The sequence below is a fragment of the Lepisma saccharinum genome, chromosome 30, assembly GCF_977018435.1.
Source record: "Lepisma saccharinum chromosome 30, izLepSacc3.1, whole genome shotgun sequence".
Lineage (NCBI taxonomy): Eukaryota > Metazoa > Arthropoda > Insecta > Zygentoma > Lepismatidae > Lepisma > Lepisma saccharinum.
The window spans coordinates 6,456,676-6,483,293 of record NC_139258.1 but is presented as its reverse complement, the minus strand read 5'-3'; the positions used below and the strand labels follow the sequence as shown (position 1 = coordinate 6,483,293).

Genomic DNA, 26,618 nt, shown 5'->3' with positions numbered 1-26,618 from the left:
TCGAAGTCGAATCAAGGAGATTTTTAGGTCGAATGATAAACGAGATCGAGAAACGATGGAGTTTTAAAATAGGTAGGGCCAGGTGTGTACTGTTCCAACCAGAAGAAATAATTTTAATAGCGACAAACTGATAACGTACTCTTGTAAGTTACAATATCTTGTAATTGATGTTCTTGTTTAATCGACAGGTTTCAATGTATGTTTTTTTTTAAAGTAATGTAAATGTCGTTCCAGCGTTAGGAAAGCACAAATAATGGAGATATTTGATGCCAAAGAATGGCCCACGTAAGTTAAAACCTGCAATTTCTGAGTACTTTCGTTGCTTTTTGTTAGTAACAACTGTTTGTATGTACACTAAAATAGCGAAAGGATACGCCGAAAATAACTATCAATACCAAACCTAACAATCCCAACCTGGTACTAGTTTACTATCCTTCGGACAGATTTCTTCATTTCTACGGAAGAAACCACTGCGGTAATTATGCGATATCGCCCGAACACCTCTCGCTCGTTTATTTCCTTAATTTTACCTATTCTGCATTGCGGAAGATTCTTTAAGGTGAAGTTATGCCTTTATCCATAAAATAGTGTCAACTTTTCATATTACGAGTCATTATTTGTCTTCCTTGTTCCGCTTGGGTAACAGACAATATGGCGTGCACTGGTCATGGATCATCGCGCGTCGTGTTTGTGTTTTGTCGATTTGGAGTGGGTATGCAGTGTTTCAACCTTCTTAACCGAAAAATATCTACTTTCGTGTTCATTGTCATCACAAACCATTGACGGATAGCCCCAAAAAACAATTCACGATAGCCCCACAAACCATTGACTGATAGTCCCAAAAATTATTCACGATAGTCCCACGAACCATTTCTGGCAAGGTTAGCTTAGGTTGGGTCAGGTTAGGTAAGCATAGTTAAAAAAAAGAAAACAAAATCATAGGAAAAAGGCACGTTTGGAAACAATGGCAAGACCGCCTGACTTTCGACGCTCGCGCCATCGGCAGGTACATAATGGAAACAACGGCATAATGTTGTCGCTTTACAGAAAATGCAAGTTCCTTACATAACAAGTGATTATTTCTTGTTCTGCAGCATTCTATGGTGAAGTTTTCAGTTTCCACGAAAGAAAATACCTTGAAGAACTTCGACAATGCTACAGAAACTGATTTCAGTAAGTAGTTTCTCCTGTAAATTTGAAGAAATCCGTTCGGGTGATATCGCATATTTACCGAAACTACTTACCGTAATAAGTTCCTGTAGTATTGTCTAACATCGGGAAGGTGTTTAGTAGTATCTACAGATGCAATTTTAATGCTAATAGCCTTAAACCTAACCTGTCTAACCTAACAACGAAAGCATTTAGGAATGTAATAGCCCTTCATGCTTATGTAATGTCACATACTAGCAACACTAGTCCATATCAGAACACTTTGCGGTATTTTTCCAACTCCATGGTGTGCAGAAAAAAAGTACTTGTCTCCTGCACAATTAAGTGCACACTAATGTAAGCTTGTCGAATCGACCCTTCTTGATAGAAATATGTTTGATACACCGTTGGAAAGGGTATGAATGTAGGTGAGGAAGCAATACAATACAATATATTTATTCATCGTTAGACATTGTACAATGCAATAGATGTTGTCAGTTATTGGTTACATATTTGTTATTGTATATATGTAAATATATAATATATATATAGAGAGGGATTACATGGAACTACAATATGTTATAGATACTAATATGAGAGTATATGCATATATAAAGTAAGAGTACATAGACATAAGACAATTATAATATTAGTGACGATGAAAAAATATAATTATGGCAGTGGCAATATCCATAACAATAATTCATAAAACAGGAAATAAACAATACAATACATTCTAGAATATTAAATCATTTTTGGGATGGATTTCGAATTCTTCTAGATTGTAGAAGACCTTTTCTTTTAACCAGGGTTGAAGCACACTTTTAAATTTTTTAATAGAGAGACTGTGAGCAGCTTCTGGTATAACTTAATTCCTAAATACTTATAACTATTATGTGTTTTACTTAATCTGATCATGGCCGTATTTAGAGGGGGGTTTCTAGGGTTCAACCCCCCCCCCCCCGAAACTTCTGACATGTTGGATTAATGGGTGTTCAGAAACCAAAATCTGTAACAAATTTTCATTTATTTTTTTTCGAAACATCACAAAAATACGAGGAGAGAGTGTTGAAACGATCGATCTAGAATTTTCATACATTTGGAATTCTGAAAGTTGAGTGAAACAGGATTTATTCTCAGAATCGTAGCCTAACTACGACCCCTCCATTATCACTTTTGCTGTCATCTTTCCAGTGTTGTTCCTGCGTCACAAGGAATATAGACTGAAGCTTCCCTTATGATTGTCCCAAAATTCTTTTTCCAGCTATTAAATTCCCCGTCCGATAAAGTTGAAAATAAATTCCCCTTGACAGGAGTTCAAACCTAGGATCTCCAGTTTCGTAGCGCATTACGTTCACGATTGAGGTTACAATCCATGCACCAGGCTAAGTTTTTAAAAATAATAACTGGTTCCACACTTTTCAAAATTCCAAAAATGTAATTTTAAAGTTAAACAACAAAAACTTTATGACTAAAATTTCCATCTAACTTTTAAAGCTTTTTCTTGAAGGTATCTAAAGTTTAATGACGAAGTATAATAATTGTGCATTTCAGTATGATAACCGTCGCTGCGCTTAAACTTGCAGAACGATTATCAATGCAAATAAAATTGCGTAATTAACGATAACCGTTATATTTAATATAAATACAATACAGGCGCAGAAAATCTCACAACTTCCATCACCATTTTTAGTACTTATTATTTCTCGTTGCTATGGTTACATCAATTTCATTTCTTGTATTTTATACAGCGTGATAAGATGATTATAACAATATATATAAAATAAACATGCATAAGTTAAAAACAACATCAATAACATAAATAATATTAAATTTGAACATGACAGTTTGAGAATAGGACAGTCTCAATCTCTCCCCTTCTCCTGGAAAAAAAAAATGAACATAACATTTTTTTTTATATAATATATAAGATTTGAGTCCTGCTTTTAATATACACTCGTCAGGATAATGAAAGAGTTCACTTGACATAATGAACCAATTCACAAATTTACAATACTCTTTTTACTAAAGTTCTGAAAATGTCATCTTAGTGTTCAAATTTACAGCTACTTATGCATCACTTCATGACAATTACATTAGTTTAAGCAATTCTTCTTTTTTCTCATCAGAACAATTAAATTTCTTGATATTTGACAAGTTCTGCCTTGTTGTTATCTTCTTTCCGTCCATAGACATCAAAATTGTATAATTGTTTTTCACAGCATCAACTATATAGGGTCCAAGCCATAATTCCATAAACTTATGAATTTTCTTGTTAATTGCACTACTATGTTCATGATTTTTCACTAAAACAATATCACCTGGGACTATCTTCAATTTATTAGCATCACACTCAATAGTTTTGGGCTTATATCTTTCCTTAATACGTGCTTTGGCGATAAAATACTTATGTTTCCAGGGCACAAACTTTAAATCATCTGGCCAGTTAATTTGACTGATAATTGAATCCTTTAATTCGTGATGAAGAAAAAGTTCACTAGGTGTGAAACTTGTTATTTCCGAAACGGAATTATTAAGAAGTCCTGTTACATGATTCAAATATTTTACCCAGTCCTGATGATTTTGCGAAGTATATAATCGTAACAATCGTATTAACTCTTTGTTGTACCTTTCCACAGGATTTGCGAAAGGCGAATAAACTGACGTGGTGATATGTTTTATCTTACAGTCATTCATATATAACTTCCACTCTTGTGATTTAAATTGGGAACCGTTATCTGATAATATTACCTTACATGGTGGATAGTGGTAAAAATACTGGAGCTTGAATTTGTTAATTATTTCACGTGACGTTGCCTTCCTTAACGGATAAGCCATTAAAAATTTGGACATAGTGTCAACTATTGTTAATATGTAACTATATCCTTGTGATTTGGGTAACGGTCCAACAAGATCTATTGATAACATATCATGTGGAGTAGTAGAATATACATGCAATTCATCCTTACTAATTTTTGTGTGAGCTTGTTTAGTTTTTGCGCATGTTAGACAGTCGTTCAAATACTGCTTGATACTAACTTTCATTTTAGGCCAATAATATAAACTTCTGCACTTATTAAATAGTTTATAGTATCCAAAATGACCTTGTAAGTCATGTAATTTATGAAGAATTTTGGGTACAACAATAATAGGTACTACAAGTTTCCACTTGTCTTCTTTCAAATGTTTCAGGAATAATATATTATCTTGAATCGAATATTGCCTTTTTATATTCTTCGACAAATTCCCATTTTGTAACTTTTGTACAATGGCACTGCAATAAGAATCCAAATTTTGACTTTCTTGCCAAAATGTTACACTATCTTCGTCAAGAAAATCAAGACTTATGTTATTTACATATAGTTCCGATAGAGTTGGAAAACCTGTACTTAAATCAGGATATCTGCTTAAAGCATCTGCAGCTTCATTAGATTTTCCCGGCACGTGATATACATTATAATCAAACATTTGTAATTTCAAACTCCAACGATTTAATCGTGGATTCAAAGTTTTAGTAGATTCTAGCCAAGATAAAGATTGGTGATCGGTAAACAATTTCACCTTAGTTCCAGCTATGTAAATGTAGAATTTTTCGAAAGCAAATAATATCGCTAAGCATTCAATCTCGTGAGTATTGTATGATAACTCATTGCCTTTAAGAGATCTGCTAACGTATTGAATTATACGTGGTCCTTCTTCAGAATTTTCAGTTGAGTCTTGCCATAGAACAGCTCCTATTCCTTTCTTCGAACCGTCTGTGTTGACATTGAAAGGCTTCGTGAAATCTGGTTGATACAAAGCCTTTGGAGATATCAGTGACTTGCGGAGGTTTTCAAAAACTGAAGCATGAACATCATTCCATTGCCATTTTGATTCCTTTTTCAACAGATCATACAAAGGCTGTGCCATTTCAGCAAATCCTTCAATAAACTTTCGCCTCCAATTAGCTAATCCTAAGAACCTTCTCAAGGAGTGTTTGTTTGTTGGAATTGGAAAATTAATAATTGCTGAATTCTTTGCAGGATCAACCATAATTTTATCACCGGACACTATGTGTCCAAGGAAGCAGATTTCTTTGTAAGCAAACTTACATTTGGAAAATTTAATAGACATATTGACACCCTTTATCTTTTGTAAAACTAGTTCTAAATGTTGCATATGTTGAGACCAATCTTTGTTGAAAATTAGAATATCATCCAAATAACAAACAACAAAATTTCTGCAATCGGTGGAGAATATTTTATTCATCCTGTCCTGGAACACTGAGACTGCTGAACGAATCCCAAACGGAAGATAGCGGAAAAGATATTGTCTGCCTCTATAAGAAAAAGCTGTGTAAGGATATGAATCTTCAGTCAACGGTATTTGAAAATAACCACATGATAAATCAATTGAAGAAAAATAAACACATCCTAGGAACCTCTGTAACAGTTCGTTGATTGCTTCTACTCTCACTTGTGGAGAGATAACATGTTGATTAAGTTTCCTAAAATCGATCACAGGTCTCCAAAGACCTCCTTGCTTTGACACTATATGTAGAGGGTTAAGATATGGTGAAGAATCTTGGTAAATAATTCCCCATTTCTCCCACTTGGAAAGCTCTTCTTCTAAAGGTAGTCTCCTTGATATTGGTATGGGATAAGGTGTGCTTGTAATAGGTGTTACAGTATCTAATTGAATCTTGTAAGGTTCAACAATTGCTTTTCTAGGTTTATCTGAAAATTGTACGTGATAATACGACAGAAGTTTGAATAAATCAGCTTTCTGCAAATTGTCTAAATTATCATTTCTAAAAACAGACTCATAAATGGACTTCTTAGCTGGCATATATTCTACATCATCATTCAAAATTGACGCATCACGTAACAATCTACATGAATAACTTTCATTATCATTTAATGTATCTTCTGAACAAAAGTTAGACTTTGTACAATACTTCAAATCTTCTGTAGAAGAACATTGCCGAGTTAAAACAGAGGAAATTTCCTTTCCTTTATCATTTAGCAAACTTACATTCCCTTCTTTAAAATCAATTACAGCTTTATATTTCCTCAAAAATGGAACTCCTAAAATGACATCGGCATTCAACTCTTTAAGAACAAAAAATTCCATAGAAAAGTATTCGTTCTTTATCTGCAGATTAATAATTTTACTGCCAACAACTTTACACTTCTTGGATCCAGCGAAACCGGTGAGTTTTACATCTTCCACGTTATCCAGTTTAATGTTGCCAATCAAAGACGATAGTTTACACCAAACGTCAAAATTTAGAACATTTGCCTGACTTCCAGAATCTATAATACAAACTTCAGGTATTTGACAAATAATTCCATGAATAACTGGAACTTCAGTTAATGGAACCGGAATATCATAATCACTAACAGTCCATTCAGGTTCTTCTTCAAACCATTCCAATAAAAAATTCACTTGTAGTGGTTCCGATATTAAGTCTTTATCATCACGTACATTCATCATTTCCTGTGTTTGAAATGAATTTCGTTTGTTCAAATTTGGCCTCTCTGAAAGAAAGCAGAGTGAACGAGGCACTTCCATCCGCTCCTTTAATTTAAATTTGTTGTTGATTGGTAAGATGTTCCAATACCAGATTGTCTTGTAAAGGTCCTTGATACATTTCCAGAAGGAGAATTTGATATTCCAGAAGTTGTAGATGCATCTTGTGGTTGTAATGAAGTCACATTAACAGGTTGACTGTAAGTAGGAGCGAGAGCAGGCTCACTTGTATACTGCGCTTGCCTATTGTAGAAAATCCTTCCATTCTGACTACTGTTAGGTAACTGAGAAGTTATAGCATCCTGATTATAATTCCTATTTGTAATGTCACCGGGAATACCAGAGTTTGCATTATTTCTTTGGAATCTGAAATTATTTCTGTTATTATATGTAAATCCTGAATAGCCACGATTATTTCTACGTCCTCTAAAACTACCATTGCTACCTCTAAACTGTCCATATCTTGAATTAGTATTGCCAAATTCATTAGTAAAAGGTACTTGAGCATCGATCGACGAAGTCTGAGTAGAAGATGAGCAAGTGTTTTTGGTGTGTTTAACATTAATTTGCTTGACACTAAATTTTGATTTCATACTGTCAGGATTCTTGTTGGGTTTAACCTTACTACTATTATCGGTTTCTTCCGGTAGGAAAATAAGTCCTCTTCTACTAGTTCGGACAACATCTAATTTCCTTAACATAGTTGTTAACTGGTCCATAGAACGTATCTCATGACAAGTTATGTTATTAGCTATATTATTTGGTAACTGGCTAATAACTAATTGAATAACATCCAATTCGTTTGGATTCTCAACTAAATTGCAATAATTTGAATATGTTTTCAACGCAAAGCTTTCTAAATCACCATGTACTGTAGGATCATACTTTCTGTTCCTTAATACTGATAACTGAGACTGTAGTATTTCCGGACTTGCAAATTGTTTCATGAATTCCCTTTGAAAATGATCATATGAAGAAAACATACGTTTGTGAGTTCTATACCAGTACGCAGCTCTGTTGGTGAAACACTGCTGAATACTCTGTAGCCTTTTGTTAATTGGAATGCCCATAAGATCAAGCATGGAATTAAGATGTTCTAGATATTCTCGAGCCGATTGGTCTTCTATTTTTCCAGAAAATTTGGGTAAATGAGACAGTTCATTTATCTTTACATATCTGTTTCCTCTATCCCCAACAGTAATTACAGGTAAAGACGTTGGAGAAATACAACGATCAAACTGACTTTGTGGATTATCACAGTAATTGTTATTTGTATTTGACTCATTAACACCAATTTCAGCATTTGGACAACTTGTGCCAGTCATTAAATTTGCATTACGCCTTTCACCTTGAAACCATGGTCTGCAAGCTTCATTCTGCAAGGAAGAAATATGACGAAACCCACACGTTTCACCAGGGACATTACTATGATGAACGGCAGGGAGGTTAGGTTCTTGCGAGTATGTAAACATTTGATTTATGTAACTATTTTCACCATCAGCAGAACAACATTGTTGAACATTGGAACGTTTATCAATATTTGTAACGGTAGAATTCAATCTAGAAGTTGTCTGCATATTGTTAATCGCATATTTACTTGTATCCTTAAACTGTACACTATTAGGTGACATATTATTTCGATAATGTTCCTCATTGCAGGTTGGAATAAATCTTTTGTTTCGCTTCCAGCGAACACGATTTCGAACATGCGGTTCATCGAACGTTGTTTTCACATGGGTTGTTAAAGATTCATCAGATGAATAAGTAGATGAATTAGTCACCCCCGAGTCAACTGCATTTCTAGCCCTTTCACGTGATGTCTTAGTTTGAGAACTATTTTGTGCAAGGGGAGGTTTCAAATTTCCCTTTGTGTTGCGTTGAAAATTTGCATAATTAGTTTGCAAAACATCAATACGAGATTCTATATGTTGAAACCTGTTATTACAATCAATAAGATACGTTCCAAAATGTTCATTTTCCTTACCAGCAACTTCCAACGATGATAATCTATTATTAATATCAGTTATTTTGGATGAACATACTGTAATAGATTTATCGTATTCACTAATCAAATCTTTATTTATTAAAATTTGTTGTCCTTGAACGTCTTGTTCTGTTCGGATTTGAGAAATATTGCTATTTAAAATACTTCCCAAATGTTCATTTTTCTTGACACATTCAGAAGCTATTGAATCAAGTTGTGTTTTAACATCGGAAGTCAAGTTGTCTAATCTTTGATTAACAGTATTAATTTCTTGATGAACCGATTCAAATTTTGAAGTTAGGTTACTATAAATATCCAATTCCAATTGTTCAAACTGAGACTTAATATTCTCATTAAACTCTGCAAATTCTTGATTACATTGCTGTAACTGTAATTTCATATCTTGGTTAGCAAGATCCATTCGGGTTTTTAGTTCTTCATTAGACTGTTCTAACTGCAATTTCATTTCAGCATTAGACTGTTCTAACTGTGATTTCATAGAATTTTCTAACTGAGATTTCATTTCAGCATTAGACTGTTCTAACTGCGATTTCATTTCAGCATTAGACTGTTCTAACTGCGATTTCATAGACTGTTCTAGTTTCGTCTTGAGGTCTTCGTTAGAAGCGACCATAAGCAATTGAATACTTTTAACAGTACTTAACAAATCACCAAAATTCGGGTTAAGAGTTTCTAGATAAGCTGGCAAACTAAAAGGATCATAATCTGGTTTGCAATCTTTACAATAATAATTTTCTAGTGTAGTCGAATAAATTGTCCAGTGAGTGACTGTAAGTTTGAGACAAGATATATGATGCCATGAGGAGCACTGTGTACACTGAACATACCTCAAATCATTGTCAGGATCATTACAACAAGATAATTTATCAGGTTTTGTAGAACAAACATCATGTTCTGTAGTATTCGCATTACTGGAAGCGACTACGGGATTACAAGCATCAAAGTAAGTAGTCATTGTATTAGCCTGAATGTTTGTTTCTTTACGCGACGATTTAGATTTACTTTGTTTTAACTTATCAGCCATTGTGATCTTCACACATATGACGATTCACTTAAGAAGTTACGTTATACTCACTGAAGATTGTGACGTAAGTCTTAATTCAGCATATGACAAAAATTCTGTTCCATTACAACAGACATTCTTACCACTTTCAGAAGATTGCACACTATTTGAACAATCCTGGCTTCTGGGTCGCCACTCTTGATAACCGTCGCTGCGCTTAAACTTGCAGAACGATTATCAATGCAAATAAAATTGCGTAATTAACGATAACCGTTATATTTAAAATAAATACAATACAGGCGCAGAAAATCTCACAACTTCCATCACCATTTTTAGTACTTATTATTTCTCGTTGCTATGGTTACATCAATTTCATTTCTTGTATTTTATACAGCGTGATAAGATGATTATAACAATATATATAAAATAAACATGCATAAGTTAAAAACAACATCAATAACATAAATAATATTAAATTTGAACATGACAGTTTGAGAATAGGACAGTCTCAAGTACACACTGTATGAAACGTAAAAGAACAAAAAGAAACTTGTGCTGGATATTCACTCATCTGCTGGATTGAGTAAGCCCCCTCAAGGATATAACAATAATATAATAATAATTATTATTAGTATTATTATGGAATCAAATTGTTTTATTATTATGAAATTTTCATTATTATTGTACAATTATTGTTATTATTTCTATTATTCAAATTTCTGGCGACGCCCATGGGAACAATTATGAATGAACCCCTCCCGAAAATTTTTCCTGCCTACGGCCGTGAATCTGATTGATGGTGTGTCGAGCTTGTAACAGAATCTTGTATTGTGTCTGTGCACAGTGTGTCTTGCGTGCGTTATAATTATGTACATTTTCTTTTGTATACACTAGACAGGTAAATATATATGAGCTTGGCACAGTCATTATTTTTAGTTCTTTAAAGAGATTTTTACAGGAAACAGACTGATCAAAGACTCCTGCCATGCTTCGTAAAGCTTTTTTCTGCCAGATAAATACATCCCCAGCACCAGATGAGTTTCCCCACAAGAGAATTCCATAAGTCAGAAGGCTATGAAAATATGCATAATAAGTTTGCAGCAACAAATCCTTACTAATGCATGTTCTAAGCTTTTTAAGTAGAAATACCACCCTGGCAAGTTTGGAACATAGGTGATTTGTTTGCGACTCCCAAGATAATTTGGAGTCTAAGTGGAAAAAGTGGAAAAAAAGTAGTATTAATTGTCTCCCGATTCCAGGCTCCGCCCCTGCGGTAATTGACCTAGCGCTACCGCAGCTTCACCTCCGCTCCGCTACGCTCCGACTACCCGCATTTTTCTATAGAGTCCCTTTCAATAAAAACATGAAAAAAAAATACGAATGAAAATATGATTTTAAAAAAGTTGAATTCTAGTGGAAATTCGCATATATATTCCCGTTGAAAACCAAAGTTCGGCTTGGCAATACTGTATGTTTACAACATGGATTAGGTTCAAGGAAACCAGCTATGGCAAGTAAAGTAGTATTTTTTTTATTATTATTTTATAGAAATGTAACTTCAAATTGAGAAATGCACAGAGGTAATTCAAAGTGTTGAATACGTACTATTAGCGCACAATATTTTTTTAACTTTCAAACGGTAAAACACAAGGGTTGATTGTGCAGTCTAGTCGTAAGCGGTACTTGTCTGATAAGGCCCGAACACCTCTAGCTCGTTTATTTCCTTAATTTTAGAATTGATACTTACATATTCTGCATTGCGGAAGATTCTTTAAGGTGAAGTTATGCCTTTTCCCATAAAATAGTGTCAACTTTTCATATTACAAGTCATTATTTGTCTTCCTTGTTATGCTTGGGTAACAGACAATATGTTGTGCTTGTGTTTTGTCGGTTTGGAGTGGGTATGCAGTGTTTCAATGTTCTTAACCGAAAAATACCTACTTTCGTGTTTATTATGTCATCATAAACCATTGACGGATAGCCCAAAAACCATTCACGATAGCCCCACGGACCATTTCCGGCAAGGTTACGTTAGCATAGTTAAAAAAAGAAGGCACGTTTGGAAGGCTGAAACCGCGTGACTTTCGAAGCTTGTGCCATTTGCACGTACTTAATGGAAACAAGGGCCTAATGTTACAGAAGATGCAAGTTCCTTACGTAACAACTGATTATTTATTGTTCTGCAGCATTCTATGGTGAAGTTTTCAGTTTCAGCGAAAGAAAATACCTCGATGAACCTCGACAATGATACAGAAAGTGATTTCAGTAAGTAGTTTCTCCTGTAAATTTGAAGAAATTCGTTCGGGCGATATCAGACAGTTACCGTCGTAAGCTTCATACACATCAACAACTAAAGAATACTCACATCCGTGTAACAGGCTAGGCCAGGTTGTAGATCATGCACATGCAGTTTAATATCTGGTGAATATAGATCAAAAGCTAGCTTCACCTGTTGGAAAAAAGTCATTCTGTACATTTTTACAGGTTCAATACCTATTTTTGTCTGTTAACACAAATTTCAGAAGCTTAGTGATCATTTGGTGCATGTTTCCTGGAGAATGATTTTTTTCCTACTCTATACTCTCTATGTGCATATTAGTTTGACTGTCGTCTTGGATTCGTACTGTGTCATGTGATGTGAATTGTGAAGGGGTATCATGCCCCTAAATGCTTTCGTTGGTAGGTTAGTTGTGTCAGGTTTTGGGTACATGGTTCAATTTCTATTTATGTCTCCTTCCCCATATTTCAGAGTTGTAGGGATTACTTACTGCATGTTGTCTGAAGAACAATTTTTCCCTTCTTATGTACTCAAATATGGACTATTCCATGTCAAGTCAACCCATAGTCTGAACCTTGACATCTCAGAAATTGATAATTTTTTACATAAAGTAAAGTAGAAAAAATCTAAAATTTTAGCTCTTTGAGCTATTTACTTTCAAATGTTGAAAAATTGACAAAAAATTGATAACATTTTGAAATCTTTCAACAGCTGTAAATCAAAAGCTACTTTACCTAGGAACTCAAATTGAGGTCTTCTGTATGTAAGGAGCTTTAATTTGAAATGCAACATGGCTCTGCTATTTGAGTTTGTAAATTACTAGCTTGATCTAGTCAAAACACTTATAACTAATTTATTTCGTCCTTTTTAACATTGCTATTTACTTATTGTGCATTGCGGAACATTCTACTGTTTGGCTGCCTTAGCCGAGACCATGGACGGAAGTGCGCATGCGCCAAAAGGATGCGTTCAGTGGCTAAATAGGGGTGACGGAGCTTTGGACAGGAAGCGGGTTCCTTGAAAATCGTCTGCTGTAGAAACAGCAATGAAGTTTCAATGTAGTAATATCGCCACCAAAATACATACAGAGATGTTTACGAATTATGTACGGGTAAGGTAAGCCAGTCATATACTATATCAGCAAACCGAACATATCAGGAAAGTATTCATATCGTCACATTAGTAGATAAACTTGTTTGTAAAGCAGTAGCTTTATTTTAGGTCATTCAATTAAATTGATCTTCTTAGTTGTAACGTTTTCGAATACTTTACAATCGTAAACCTTCCATAAAAGAAAATTGAATGATAATAATGCTCAAGGGTTCAATTTTCGGCCATCAGATGGCGTCGCCCCTGATAGCTCCCCATGTGCTGCCTCTAGCGGCAGATTCTAAACTAGCCGGCTTGCTGTAAATCTCGGCACACAGTCCGACTCTCTCGATCGCCAGGAACGAAACGGCACACAACCAGTTTTTGCTGTCTCTACATCTCTTTCCTCGTCAGCGAGAGACGTGCCTAGCCATGCTGCGTGTCGAATAGAAGCCAGCCATTTGTGCCACTTGTGCGATGGGACACTGCAAAAGAGGATAAGGACTACAAATGGAGCACGGTGTCATAGGGCTTTTGGGCTGAACATTTTGTTAGGTATGTAAACTCAACAACGCTGTGCACTAGGAATGCAAAATATTATAATTAGCACAAATGTACACAACATTAATCAGATAGTATTTAATATTGTTGTACATAGTATTATGAGTATAAATGTAGTAACTGAATGGCTTGTGACATTTTCTAGCAAAACGAGGGTGTTTTGTAGAATGTGCAACATGGGCCAAAACGTCCCAATTTTCCTCATTCCACTTCGAAATTGTTTGTTGCCAATTGTAAGAGCCATCACAAACACAACACAGAAAGTTTTAATAAACACAACAAGCAAACCCACACAAGCAAAATACCACAGGTTAGTTCGGCGAGTGCTTCTCCCTGCTTCCCCTCTTGCGTTTGGAATTGTCCTTTGCAGGTAGTTTCGTCCTCCTTGGCCGGACTGTATAAGGTGTAATTACGAATTTCTGATGAAGATAACTTCAATTTTTCATGTTACGAGTAATTATTGTTCTTCCTTTTTTCGCTTGCGTGACACACAATATGGGGCGAGCGTTCTGGATCATCGCACGTTGTGCTTGTGTTTTGTCGATTTCGAGTGGGTATGCAGTGTTTCGAACCTTGTAAACAAAAAAAATACCTACTTCCGTATTAATTTTCTATTTTTTCCCGGGTTTTAAATTATGCTAATACGTAGAACCTAGCACGGGTAGATCCGCAAACCATTCACGGTTAGGTTAGGCAAGAGTAGATAAAATTTGTGGTCACGTAATCTTTTTGGAAAAAGACGGGATGGTTGGAAACAGTGACAGGGGGTTACGTTATCAAACGCACGGAACATCCGGTTGAGGTAGAGAAAGTACATGGAAGCAACGATATTTTATACATAAAAACATGATTTATGGCTGATAAAGATAAAACGATGACAGAAAATACATTCAGACACTTCAACAATGCTACTGAAAGTGATTCGCTTAAGTAGTTTCTTCTGTAAAAATGAAGAAATCCGTTGAAACTGTTACAGTTTGTAGTTTTTCAACAACTCATTACTAATTATCATAAATGTTCTTCTTCTTCAAAGTAATGTGCACTGTTTGGATTTCAAAAAAAAATATTTATGTTGAAAAAACAACTTAAAAATTACCTTTCGCAAGCATGCATGCTTCCCGTGGACAATGTATTTTCCATTGACGAGTGACAGCTAATATCATAGACTAGTGGGGATGAATGTAGAAGTAAATCGGAACCTTAGTAGAAGACATTTAGGAACTTTATTTTAATGCTAAGAGAACCAAACCTGGCCTGCTGAACCTAACTCTGAAAGCATATATTGAACAAAATCTTAAGTAATCGCTAAAACTGCAAAGTATGTGTTAAGAAAAATAAATTGCATTCGTAGCATGTTGAAATTGCAATAAAACAATTGGACCATATATTTTATAATTTTTGGACTAATTATTTTGGGAACAGAAGACAAGATAACTTACTTTCTCTAGTGATCCTGAAGTATGCAAGCAGGAGTGAGTGAGTGCGGACTGATATACATAACATGTCAGGCTGACTAAAAACTAAAGAGCATTCCCTGACATTTGCTATGAGACACTGCGGCCAGCAGCCTGACTTCAGCGCTTGTCTTTCCCGGTGAACGGGGTCCGCGACAGTCACCAGAGTCGGCTATTAAAATTATAGTTTTCATATTGTGTACTAACCTTGACTACAGAAGGTGTTGAAAATGATGTCCCTCTGCTGCAACACATTCCTGGCATCTTGCAAGTTCGTCTACTGTAATTCTCCCGATTTCTCATAGAGTACTCTCTTTTAACTCACGGATGGTGTACGGATTGTCCTTGTATACTTTATTTCCCCATTTTTCTTTCCACTTTTATTCAGAACTGACCCTGTTACTCTTAAACTTTTTTTACGAGGTTTAATATAGTGGTTCTATGTGGAATGGGAACACCAGGAAATTCATTGCACGCACTTCTCCACAATTCCTCTTTCCGAAGTAACACTCGACAAGATAAATCCTTTGTTGTAATGTAAACTTTTGTGGTGCCATATTAAGCCACAATCTTCAGCACACGGACACGACGCAACTCAACTTCCGAGGGAGGATTATACTGGCGTCAGTCTGCAACGTCAACAGAAAGGGAAAGAGAGCGAAAATAACAGACTGTAGCGTGCAACTGTCACGAACCCTGTTCACCAGGAAAGACAAGCGCTGACGCCGGGCCGCTTGCTGCGGAGTCTCGTATCAAATGTCAGGGAATGCTCTGTAGTTATGGCATTGCTGGATATGATACCATAATTACAGTGTTCTTTCTTTCCAGGAGAAAGAAATTGGATTTTAAATGTTCATCTGCCATTGACTTCGACTAGGAGATAGGAATATTATAGATAGACATCAAAATGTGGACATTACGCCAAAGCAGGTGAATACATTATCCTTCCTTTAATGTTATTATTTTTACAGTAGATAGTCTCTTTCATTTAATGTTGGAGTGGTGGACTAGACAATCAATTTGTGCACACTGCCTGAATATCACAGGATAATTCTTGTGATATTTCATGCTTTGTGGAACTAAATAAGTGTACGTTCATATTTACTATGTGCGAAACACAACTGAAAACACTTTTTCGAGAGAGGAAAAAAGTCTAAACAGACCAAAGCAGATCTCTCACTCAAGTAAGGGGAACCTGGCACATAGGTTAGATTCAAGTTGCAACCCACACAAACAAATGAGTTATGGCCCACTTGAACTGATAAGACGTCAATGACTCAAGCAAGGCATGTCATATTTCTATCTTGAAGCCCCATATTTTGTCACGTGTTGGAAAGCCTTTCAAAGGTTAATATGGTGTCTATGAATTTATGTGTACTTTGGAAACTGAAAGTATTAATGTCGACAGTAATGTAAACAAAAACAACGTGTATTTGCGACAGCACTAATTTTGCTCACAACAGCAGCATTGGAAATAATTGTCAATTATTAAATTTAAGTAATATTATAACAAACTGCATGAAGTTAATATTTTTACTGACTGGAAATAAAATAACAACTCGAAAAGTTAGTGGTGATTAGCCGGAATGCTGCAGTGAGTCAGCTCAAGATGGCCAGACAACGTCTCCTTACTTCGCACGCAGTTCGGGTTAAAAAGAAACTCCAAATGCATGGAAGTAATATTTCTGGGAACCTTTGAGTGGTTATAAAAAATAATTTCATTATTTTCTCCACAACGTTGTCGCTGGAAGTTTTTACTTGGAATTACAGAATAAAAAATGGCCAGTGACGACATTTTCTACTGCACGAATATAAAAAATCTCCACATACTTTATTTGAATATTTTTTAATGCGAATATGCTTTAAAGTATTGATAAATTCTGAGCACCACCATCATCTATGACAATTAAAAAACAGTGTCAAAGCATCCCCTTGGTATCTGACACACAAAAAATTTAATTAGCTACACAAAAAACTCTGGGTTTTACAGACAAATTCACCTTACTTTGTGATACAACCTTGTACAGGGTCCGGCAGAGGAGTTAGACGGTTTTGAAATGTGAATAACACACCTAATTTTGAAAGGTACAGAAATGTATTACTACAGAAATACAGGTTATTGTATGCCATTTTAAGTTATTGTATGCCAATTGCCATGGCAATTCTTTATGACTTAAAAATTATGTCCTTCAAGTGACTTCCATTTATGTGCACACATTCGAAGCCTCTCCCAGAAGTTGCGGACGGCACATTGCAATATTTCACCATCAATGTTTGCAATTTCATCTCTAATTGCAAGCTTCAGCTCGTCTAATGTGCAAGGTTTATTCACATACACTTTGGATTTGAGGAATCCCCACAGAAAAAAATCACAGATTGTAAGGTCTGGTGACCGAGGAGGCCAGGGTATGTCACCAAACCGGGAAATGACATGTCCTGGAAAAAGTTGACGAACAACAGCTATAGAGGATCTAGATGTGTGAACCGTTGCTCCATCTTGTTGGAACCATATGTCTTGCTGATTTATCCTACGCCGAAGCCGACGAAGTTCTGGTAAAACAAAAGTATTGTTGGCCCCCACAATGTACTTGGATCCAACATGGCGGCCAAGACATTGTTCTTTATATTTGCCAAGTAGGTGTTGGCAACACTTGTCTTCGAGTGCGCAGCAAGTATGGCTGCAGGACGTCGTTTCGTGTCTACAGTTTTATCTCTTGTCATCTGTGTGACAGGGAATGTGTAATGTATGTAAACTTATGTGTCTGTCATTAAACATGTAGTTTACATAAGGTGAGTGTCCTTTGAAATTCACCTACCCAACCACCGAAAGTTTTGGATACAAATCGGAACGGGGCTCGCTCCCTGACAAGTATTCATCATTGCAATATAGCGTTCGGAGTTCACCGTCACACAATCCCCATCTTCATCTTCGAAGAAATACGGGCCGATAACACCAAATGCAGCTACACCACACCATACCGTCACTTGTGAACTGTGAAGCGGCCGTTCATGAAGCTCCTGCGGGTTTTCGTTTGACCAATATCTAAAGTTTTGCTTGTTTACAGATCCATTTAAATGGAAATGTGCCTTGTCACTCATAAGAATAATTGTTTCCTCGGACATTTGGAGCATCCGTTCAGCAAATCTTTTACGATTGACAAAGTCATCATCATGCAGCCCCTGCACAAGCATAATCTTGTAAGGGTGAAATTTTAGATCCAGATGTAACATTCGTCGTACAGAGCGATCTGAAATCCCCAACGCTACAGCTTGCTGGCTGGCAGACCTTCTTGGGCTCCTAAGGATAGCTTCCCTTACTCGTCTTATGTTTTCTGGTGTCCTTACCAGTTCGAACACGGCCAGGTAGTGACCTATTCATAGCTGATGCTGTCAATCTGAAATTCTGTACCCACCTGAGGATAGTGTTGTGGCTTGGTACACGCCCATGGCGTGCCACATGAAAATGACGTCGAAAAAGACGCTGCGTTTTCAATACAGATTCTCCAGTCTTGAAGAATCCCTCCACAACAAACGCTCGATGTTGCACATTCCAGGGCTCCATGCTTACTTGGCTGACAAACAGTTAAGCAGGCCACCAACTTCTCACCGGATCGCCGATTGTTGATTTGAATTTATTTCAATTGTTCAAACGGACAAAGCGCTGACTCAAGATCTTACCTAGGTCATTTAAAAGAAAAGGAAAAAGGCCTTCGAAATGTGTATAGAAGTAAATTGAAGGCATCATTTTTTTTTTTTACACGAACTCTCGTGGTAAATAAAAATGGCATACAATAACCTGTATTTCTGTAGTAATATATTTCTGTAATTTTTAATAAATTAAGTGTGTTATTCACATTTCAAAACCGTCTTAACTCCTCTGCCGGACCCTGTACATCCAATAACAATAACAGATGTCCAACAATTTCTATATATGTGTAAAAAGTTCATTTAACAGTGGTAAACCAGTAACATGGGAGAATACACCACTGTTAAATTCGTAAAGTTTGTGGTATAATCAAGCATTCAATTTTTTTCTTACAGGCCGATGACACCATTATCAAGCACTCCTGTTGTCAACAAAACAGTGCAAATGAAATATGAAATCCAGAAGGCAAATAAAAGCTTATTTTGGGGAGCAGTAAATGCAGTAATTTTTTCTATAGTTTTTTATGACATGTAAGTAAAAGAATACTTTAAGGTTTTACTTTTTTTTGTAGTTGAAATAAGTTCCCAAGTATTCATTTTGCGTTGGAACATCTAACTTGTTGCGTCAACAAAACTTTGAGTTTATGAATGGCATAGAATTAACTGGTTTGTCGGTATTACGAGGCATGTTAGTTTCATAATTTCAATTTGTTTTTATTTCTTGATATACAGGGTAACCTAAAAGAAATAGATTGTTTCAAAGTTTTGCAGAAACAAGAGTAACATGGCTGAAATACTTACATGGTTGGAAGAGAAAGTCCTGAAATTTACATGGCTAAGTTCTACGTGTGGCCCTTTTGTAATATGACTGACATCAATGCGATAATAGTTCAGTTCTCCCCAAACACTACTTTTTTCCCTTGCATAGACGACCAGTTTCCTCAAATCTCTTGCTCCAGTCATAGATGGGCTGCCTTGTGGCTGGTTGTTAGTCATAGATGGGCTGCCTTGCGGCTGGTTGTTAGTCATAGATGGGCTGCCTTGCGGCTGGTTGTTAGTCATAGATGGGCTGCCTTGCAGCTGGTTGTTTGCCATACCGTGCTCCAATTCAAGCACACAATGCTTTTTCTACCTGGCTACCGGCCATATTGCTTGACTGACATGTGAAACTGATGTCACGAGAACAAACAAAAAGTGGAGGTCGTAAACTTGGAGACTTTCTTTATGAAACGGCACCGAATACTTCCTGATAAAACAGTGTTTGATTTATGGAGTGTTTCATCTATTTCTTTTGGCTCACCATGTACAAAGTCTGTCACAGAGAAGGTGAGCCTAATTCCTGTATAGGAAAGCAACGACCTCCATTGGCTAGCAAATGTACTAGGGTGAAAATTTGGTTCATTAGCTGCCGATTGAGACCAAAGTGAGCGCAATAGGTCAAAAAGTCGTGGCTCCGTAGCAGTTAAAAAACAAACATGTACATGGACCCCTCCAAGAATCATTAAAATGAAACAAAAAAATTACAAACCACAAAATTTTTATTCAGTATCAGTCATATCAAGTAGACGTACCTTTTTCAAATTGGCACCATTGACACCTAAGCAGATGCCTATGATCACGAATAATTGCTTGAACCGTATTCACTAGCGTCTCGTTAATCACGGATGGTCTTTGTCCAGGATGCAGAAGCAAAGCGCCTGATTCACGCCCATCTTCGAACAACTTGAGCCATCGGTACACTGTGGCTCTACTCAGTCTGTTTTGATCGGCATATGCCTGTTGAAACATTGCATATGTTTCCGCAGCACTTTCCCCTAAACGCCAACAAAATTTTATGGCATGTCGCCGTTCATCTTGAATACTCATCGCGAAAAGCAATGTTATACACACAAACCTAGAGAGGTAAACGAAACACGTTCCACATAAATCAACACAGCTGCTCACTAACGTCGTTTCGCAACATGTGACAACTTGCTACGGAAACAGAATGAGTCATCCTACATGACGCAACTAGTGCCGAAACCATAGGCAGTGTTGCCAAGCCAGGAAAAATTTGTCTCACCTTCTCTGCGATAGCCTTTGTATAAAACCAAAAATTTGTTACATTTCAATCATTTTTATTGACAAGCCTACCAAAAGCATTGACCAGGTGGATGCATCTGTAGATTATCAGTTCTCTGTGACTACTTGTAGCCAGACAGTTTTTGAAACAATGCAAAATAGATTTTACTATCCTTCTTAAGGCTTTGCTTGATACATACTGTACTACATTGATTGGGCCACAAGCAAGATAATAGTTAACTTCATTGGGATAACAATCTGTGGAACGATTCATGTGGTAGTAAGAAATGTTAATTTTGAATATGGTAATTATTAGAGCAATATTTATGGTGAATATAAGGTAAATATATCGGTACAAAAAGTGAGTACATTTCGTGATCAAAAGCAGGATATAAAATGGCATATTGGTGTTAAAATGGTGAACAGAACCCTAAATTTGATTTAAAAACTATTCTCATTCCTAGGGCTTGGAAGTTGAAGACCTATAAATTGCCAAAAAAAAGACCTAAAAATATCAAAAAAAGGACCTAAAAACTAAAAAAAAGGACATATAAATGTGATCCAAATTAATTAATAACTTCAGTTTTAACCTCCCCACCCCCTTCCTCTGCGCGGCACCTTGAGATCTTTGCAGGCGTGTGCTGTCTGGTCGTATACACCGTGCTGAAACCTTCAAGACAAGAGAAAGTTGCCACTTACAGCGTGACCTTCCAGACAAGTTACAGTTAAAGGACCTTGTACCTTACCTGCTTCAGTCGTTCAAAAATGTTTTTCTCTCGTTTCAGGGATCGGTGGAAATATATTTATTTCTCCCTACAGAAAGGATGTTTAAGAGGTGATGAACTGATGATGATTCGAATTGAGAATGGGAAGTAAAAACGTAGTCGAAAGAAGGTGAAGTTGCAAGAAAAAAGCCGTTAAGAACTAAAAAAAGGCTAAAAAAGGACCAATAAGCCAAAAAACACCGAAAAAGGCCAAAAAAGGACAAATAAACCCCACCTTTTTCTGGCCTACAATGACTCAAAATGAACATATATTATGTTGGGCCTCGTCTTCAGACACTAGGGACACCTACTTATTACAGTACATTAACATCACTTTTAATAACACATTTATGTAGTTATCAGAGTATTAAGTTTGTTCCTATGCAAATGAGTCCATTTTGCTTCTCAAATGTTTACAGCAGAATTAATCACTTTTCCATGATTTGCATAATTCGCAGAATAATTCAGACCTCAGAAGGTGTCGCATCGGTAAATAAACCCTAACTTTAGTGTTTAAGAGTTTATTTCGCATTTTGCAATTCATTTCGCATCACTTCTTGACAAAACATTGTATAGCCTGACAAGTTAAGTCTTGATATGCGCAGATCGCTGCGGAGCACTACCAATTACGTCATCCTCCCCACCACTCTTCTACGTACTGGTCTGGCCTTGAGACTATGAGTGGTGCCAACTCAGCAAAATTAAGCTAAAACAAGTAAGACAAACTATTTTTACTGTGTGGATTGACGATGCCAGCTCATATCAGTTTATCAGTGGTTCATTTGATTTAATCCGGTCTTTGAAAATTCGTGCTGTGCGCGGATCGTAAACTGTAGTATTACGCACGCGCGTTAATGTTTATAACGAAGAGAAACTACTGGAAAGCCGAGTGGGGTGGGGGTTATTTTGTTTATCGTACAACAATCGCTACGAGAAGGCAATCTGATAACACGCTTGCCTGTGTTCTTTTTTAAAGCACTGAAATGTTCTTGCTCTTTGAAATGCCAAAATCAAATCATGCCGGGTCCAACGAAATCCACAATCTGCTCTGGAAAGCCCCTTAGAGGACAGGCCAGAGAAATTGTTTACAATGTTGCAAAATATTTGCAAAATCAGAAGGAGTTACATAAACTTAAGTATAATGTTGTTGAGTCCACAAGCGCCGCCACGGGAGTATCTAAATGGATGGTTTCTCAAGTTTTAAAAGAATTGGATTGGATTGATTTGTTGTTTTAAGTTCACTTTATGCACAGTAAGGCTAATTGGGACTGGATGTACAGTTTAAAGTGGGATCTGAACCACTATGTGCCTCCGCCCGGAATCGAACACGTGTTCCCTTGATTACAAGGCAATGACGCTAGCACTGCGCCATCGGGGAGTTCACGTTTTAAAAGAAGGAAAAGAGTCGTTGGGGAAAGGTGAGCTGAAGTTCTGTACTCCGGCAGGTAGAAAACAGCCCAGGAAAAAGCGAATACAAATTTTGTTCAAAATCCTCAGACCATTCCGCTCCCTCCAGGTTGCAACACTGCGAACCAACGACGCTTCGGAGAATGGAGTGCGGAAATATGGTGTGAGCTGCGCAACAGCTATTTGCAGCGTCTTGTTTTTAAACTTGTCAAGTTATAACAAAATGCACCTCACACCTTTCAAAATATAAAAAATAAACATTACGGTGTGTTATTTCACATTTCTTGTTTTCGTCAAACCCGAAATATGGATGTCCCTAGTAATTATGCCTTTTCTTCTTTTACTTCAGCTCCTACAAATGCCCATACCAGAGCCACTACTTTTACTGTGGTGAAGTGTTTGTAGCCGTGGTTCTGGCCCTTAATACAGTGTACCATATAGCTCGGTACGTGAGGAATGTAGTTTTCCTTTCTCCTGTTGAACTGACACCAAACCAGATGCGGCTAATGGGCGTGGCTGACGAAGGTGAGTACTTTATGTGGATTAACCTTTGGATTACTAAGTAATTAAAGTCCTGTTTAGACAAGTGTGTACTTTTTGAGTTACTCTAGCTTTGTTAGTATATTCTAGTTTTCTTTAGTGGATCTATTTATAGATACTAGGGGTGGGACCGATTAATCGCTTCTCTATCGGTATCGGCCGATATCGGTGTATCAGTAAAATTACCTATTCTTTTACCGATCCGATATATCGATAAATATGATAATTTAGTGCAAAATTCTGCCATTTTGTTGTTATATTTTTGGATAATCTCCATGCCCTACTTTCTAAAAAAGTAAATTTCTAAATATGCAACTTCTCTTTCACTACAGTCATCTTGAAACGCACATTTATTAAGGAGGTCAATGAACCTTTCATGTTCTTTCAAGGACCATGTCTAATTTTATATCGGATCGGTAGAATATCGGTTATCAGTATCAGTAAATTTTATATCATTACTTTATCGGTATCGGCCAAAATTTCATATTGGCCCATCCCTATTAGATGCTAACGTATTTTATGTTTATCTGCATTATAAATATGGAGACAAATTTATGGTAAATAAAAACTGAGGAGAGAGGTAAATAAAATGTTATACCAGCGGTGGAAAAAAAAATTGCATACACTGTTTCATCATGAGAGGAAACAACATACAAAAGAGCTATAAATTAATAAACTACTTCATTTTTATATACTGTACACATACACAAGTACTTAGCTGTCCAACCAACTAGAAAACATCAACACAAAATCGCTTTATTTATAAATTGCATAACTCAAGTGATTTATTCATTGTATGTATTTAAAGGATATCCTTGCTGTCCAACAAATAAAATAATCACTACTGCACATACGCAAACACATGTTGAAAATCACATGATGATAAACAAAATTCATTCATGACTGAACACAAATGACACCATTGTTTCCCTTGATGTGCGGGAACAGACTAATCTTATGGCTGCTACAGCTAGCAAGTTCAATGAAACTGGAAGTTGAGTAGACATTCGGGGGAAGAACGGAATGCAGCTTAACAGGGAGCGAAGTTTTCGAACTGAGATTATGTGCATGGGAAATCCATATTTTCAGCGTCTTCCTGATGTGATCGAAGATAAAACGTTCTTCAGCTGCAAGTGGTAGTAAACTTTAGGCAAACGTTTCGTTACAAATCGACAGTTTGCGCGCACAACCTCGATTGCCGGTTTTTGCGTGTTTTCTACTTAATTTATTGATATTTCACGGTTATTCGCGAAAAAGCGTTCATTTCGTGGAAAAGCACACATTTCGCATTACTTCGCGAAAAAAAAAAACTCATCCATATTTCATCATTGGGGGTGTAGTTACATGCAGAATGTTCAAAATTGCATCTTTTTTTCACATTTCGCGATTTCGCGCATCGCGAAAATTCAATGTCCCTACTTATAAACAATGAAACCTCGATTTTTACTTTTTTTAGGGGACGAAGCTGAAAAAACTTAAACACTGTAAAAAAAAGATGTATAGGGGGTGTGGGGTTAAGGGCTCCACACATTCTTGATCACGTCCAAAGGGGGGGTGTGTGATCAGCACCACGACCCTGGCTGCCTTTACCCCCCAGAGTTTCCTCCAGGTACCCACTTTATATGACGCTGGGTTGGTGCCGGAGCTGCTTGAACAGGTGGAAATATTCTCGGTTCTACCCCGCCGGGGATCGAACTCTGGTCTCTCGCATGGTAGTCAGATGCCCTAACGAGGGAAAATGTAAAATTGAAGAAAATTTTATAACATTTTTCTATGTTACGACCTTCAAGATTGAATGTATAATGCGGGAAAATGTAAAATCAGGGATTCACTGTTCATGGTCCCAGTCGAACAAAATGCTATAAAATATTTTCCCAGATTCTGGGGCATTCCAGCATTAGGTGTGTGACACTCCCACATAAAGCGTAAGGTTCTAGACATGCAATTGGATTAAAATATTCATAATGAACTGGTTTCATCAAGTTATGAAGTACTTGTTGGTGTCTGGAAATTTTTACCTGGCACCTGAATTTTGAAATTCCATTATTATTTTATTTCTTTGTTTAATATTTTGACTTGACTTGTGGAAATCTTCATTATCTTTATTTAAATAACGAGAGCAGTATGTGTTTTTTAATGTTTGTGTCTTTTCTGTATCACATGTATAATTAAATCAAAATAATAAACACTTTTTTGCCCCTGTTGATTAGCCTGAATGCATGGAAAGCATTAACGAAAGAAAATATATTATGTGTGTGACACCTTAAAAGCAAAATTTGACTTTATTTGTCTGTACGCTACAGATGGTAATGATTTTAGTTGGTGAAATGTGCAAATTATATGCATTCACAAACATTTAATCCCTAACGCAATTCAAAACAACAATGAATCATTCTGTAATTTACATGGAGTAGGCCCACTTTTTGTGGAATGCACCTTTACATTTTCCTGTCTAGCCACTCCGGTGGCGCAACGGTAGCATTGTCGCTTTGTAATCAGGGGGGCCCAGGTTCAATACCCGGTAGAGGCACATAGTGGTTTAGATCCTACTTTAAAGTGTAGGTCCAGTCCCGATTAGCCTTACTTAAAGTGGACTTAAAACATCAATACATTTTCCTGTGTAATGTTTTTATCTTAGCAAATGTACAGTTGACATTCAAGGAGCTACATTTACGAAGGCTGGATAAAGTGCCTCCCATGGTAATTTTAGTTGTCAAGAGGGTGGGGAGGGGGCGCTGCTATTACCGGTAACTTTAAAGTGATGACAATCTATTCTTAGTTTTCACCTTCTAGATTTGACGGCATCACCCATCTTAAAAATCGACCGATGGTTGTGTGAATCGAAAATAAAGGATTACCGGATAACAATATTGCCATCTTCACCTCAGTCAAGGCGCTATATTAAAATAGCTGGGGAGGTAAGAGGGGTGTGAGACGACGCAGCCAATATAATAATATCACGTCACGTGCAAAATGTATACGCATGCCAAAAGTTGGTCTATGTTCGCGGCTAGTGATGCATAGTGGGGCGGGTGCCACAGTTCACGGCCAAGCGAGTGCACGAAAGAGCCAGATCTGGCCTCAAAAGAGTTAAGTTGGCAACAGTGCTTCCAGCTGCCTCGGAGAGACGGAGCTAGGGGAAATTGTCCCT

General features: G+C 36.7%; 1 protein-coding gene across 3 annotated transcripts in view; it reads left to right on the top strand.

Annotated features, from left to right (window-relative positions):
- LOC145981862 (transmembrane protein 209) overlaps positions 1 to 26,618 on the top strand; it is a 64,923-nt gene continuing 38,305 nt past the window's right edge. Inside the window, exons 1-4 of one of the 3 annotated variants that reach the window (XM_083115315.1) lie at positions 1 to 82; positions 15,879 to 15,980; positions 19,092 to 19,226; positions 23,277 to 23,452. In XM_083115315.1, coding sequence (XP_082971441.1) covers positions 15,958 to 15,980; positions 19,092 to 19,226; positions 23,277 to 23,452 — 334 coding nt within the window. In that variant the 5' untranslated portion in view covers positions 1 to 82; positions 15,879 to 15,957. Of the gene's footprint in view, positions 144 to 267; positions 286 to 15,878; positions 15,981 to 19,091; positions 19,227 to 23,276; positions 23,453 to 26,618 lie in introns of those variants that run through there. The other 2 variants (XM_083115313.1, XM_083115314.1) reach the window with 2 other exon arrangements.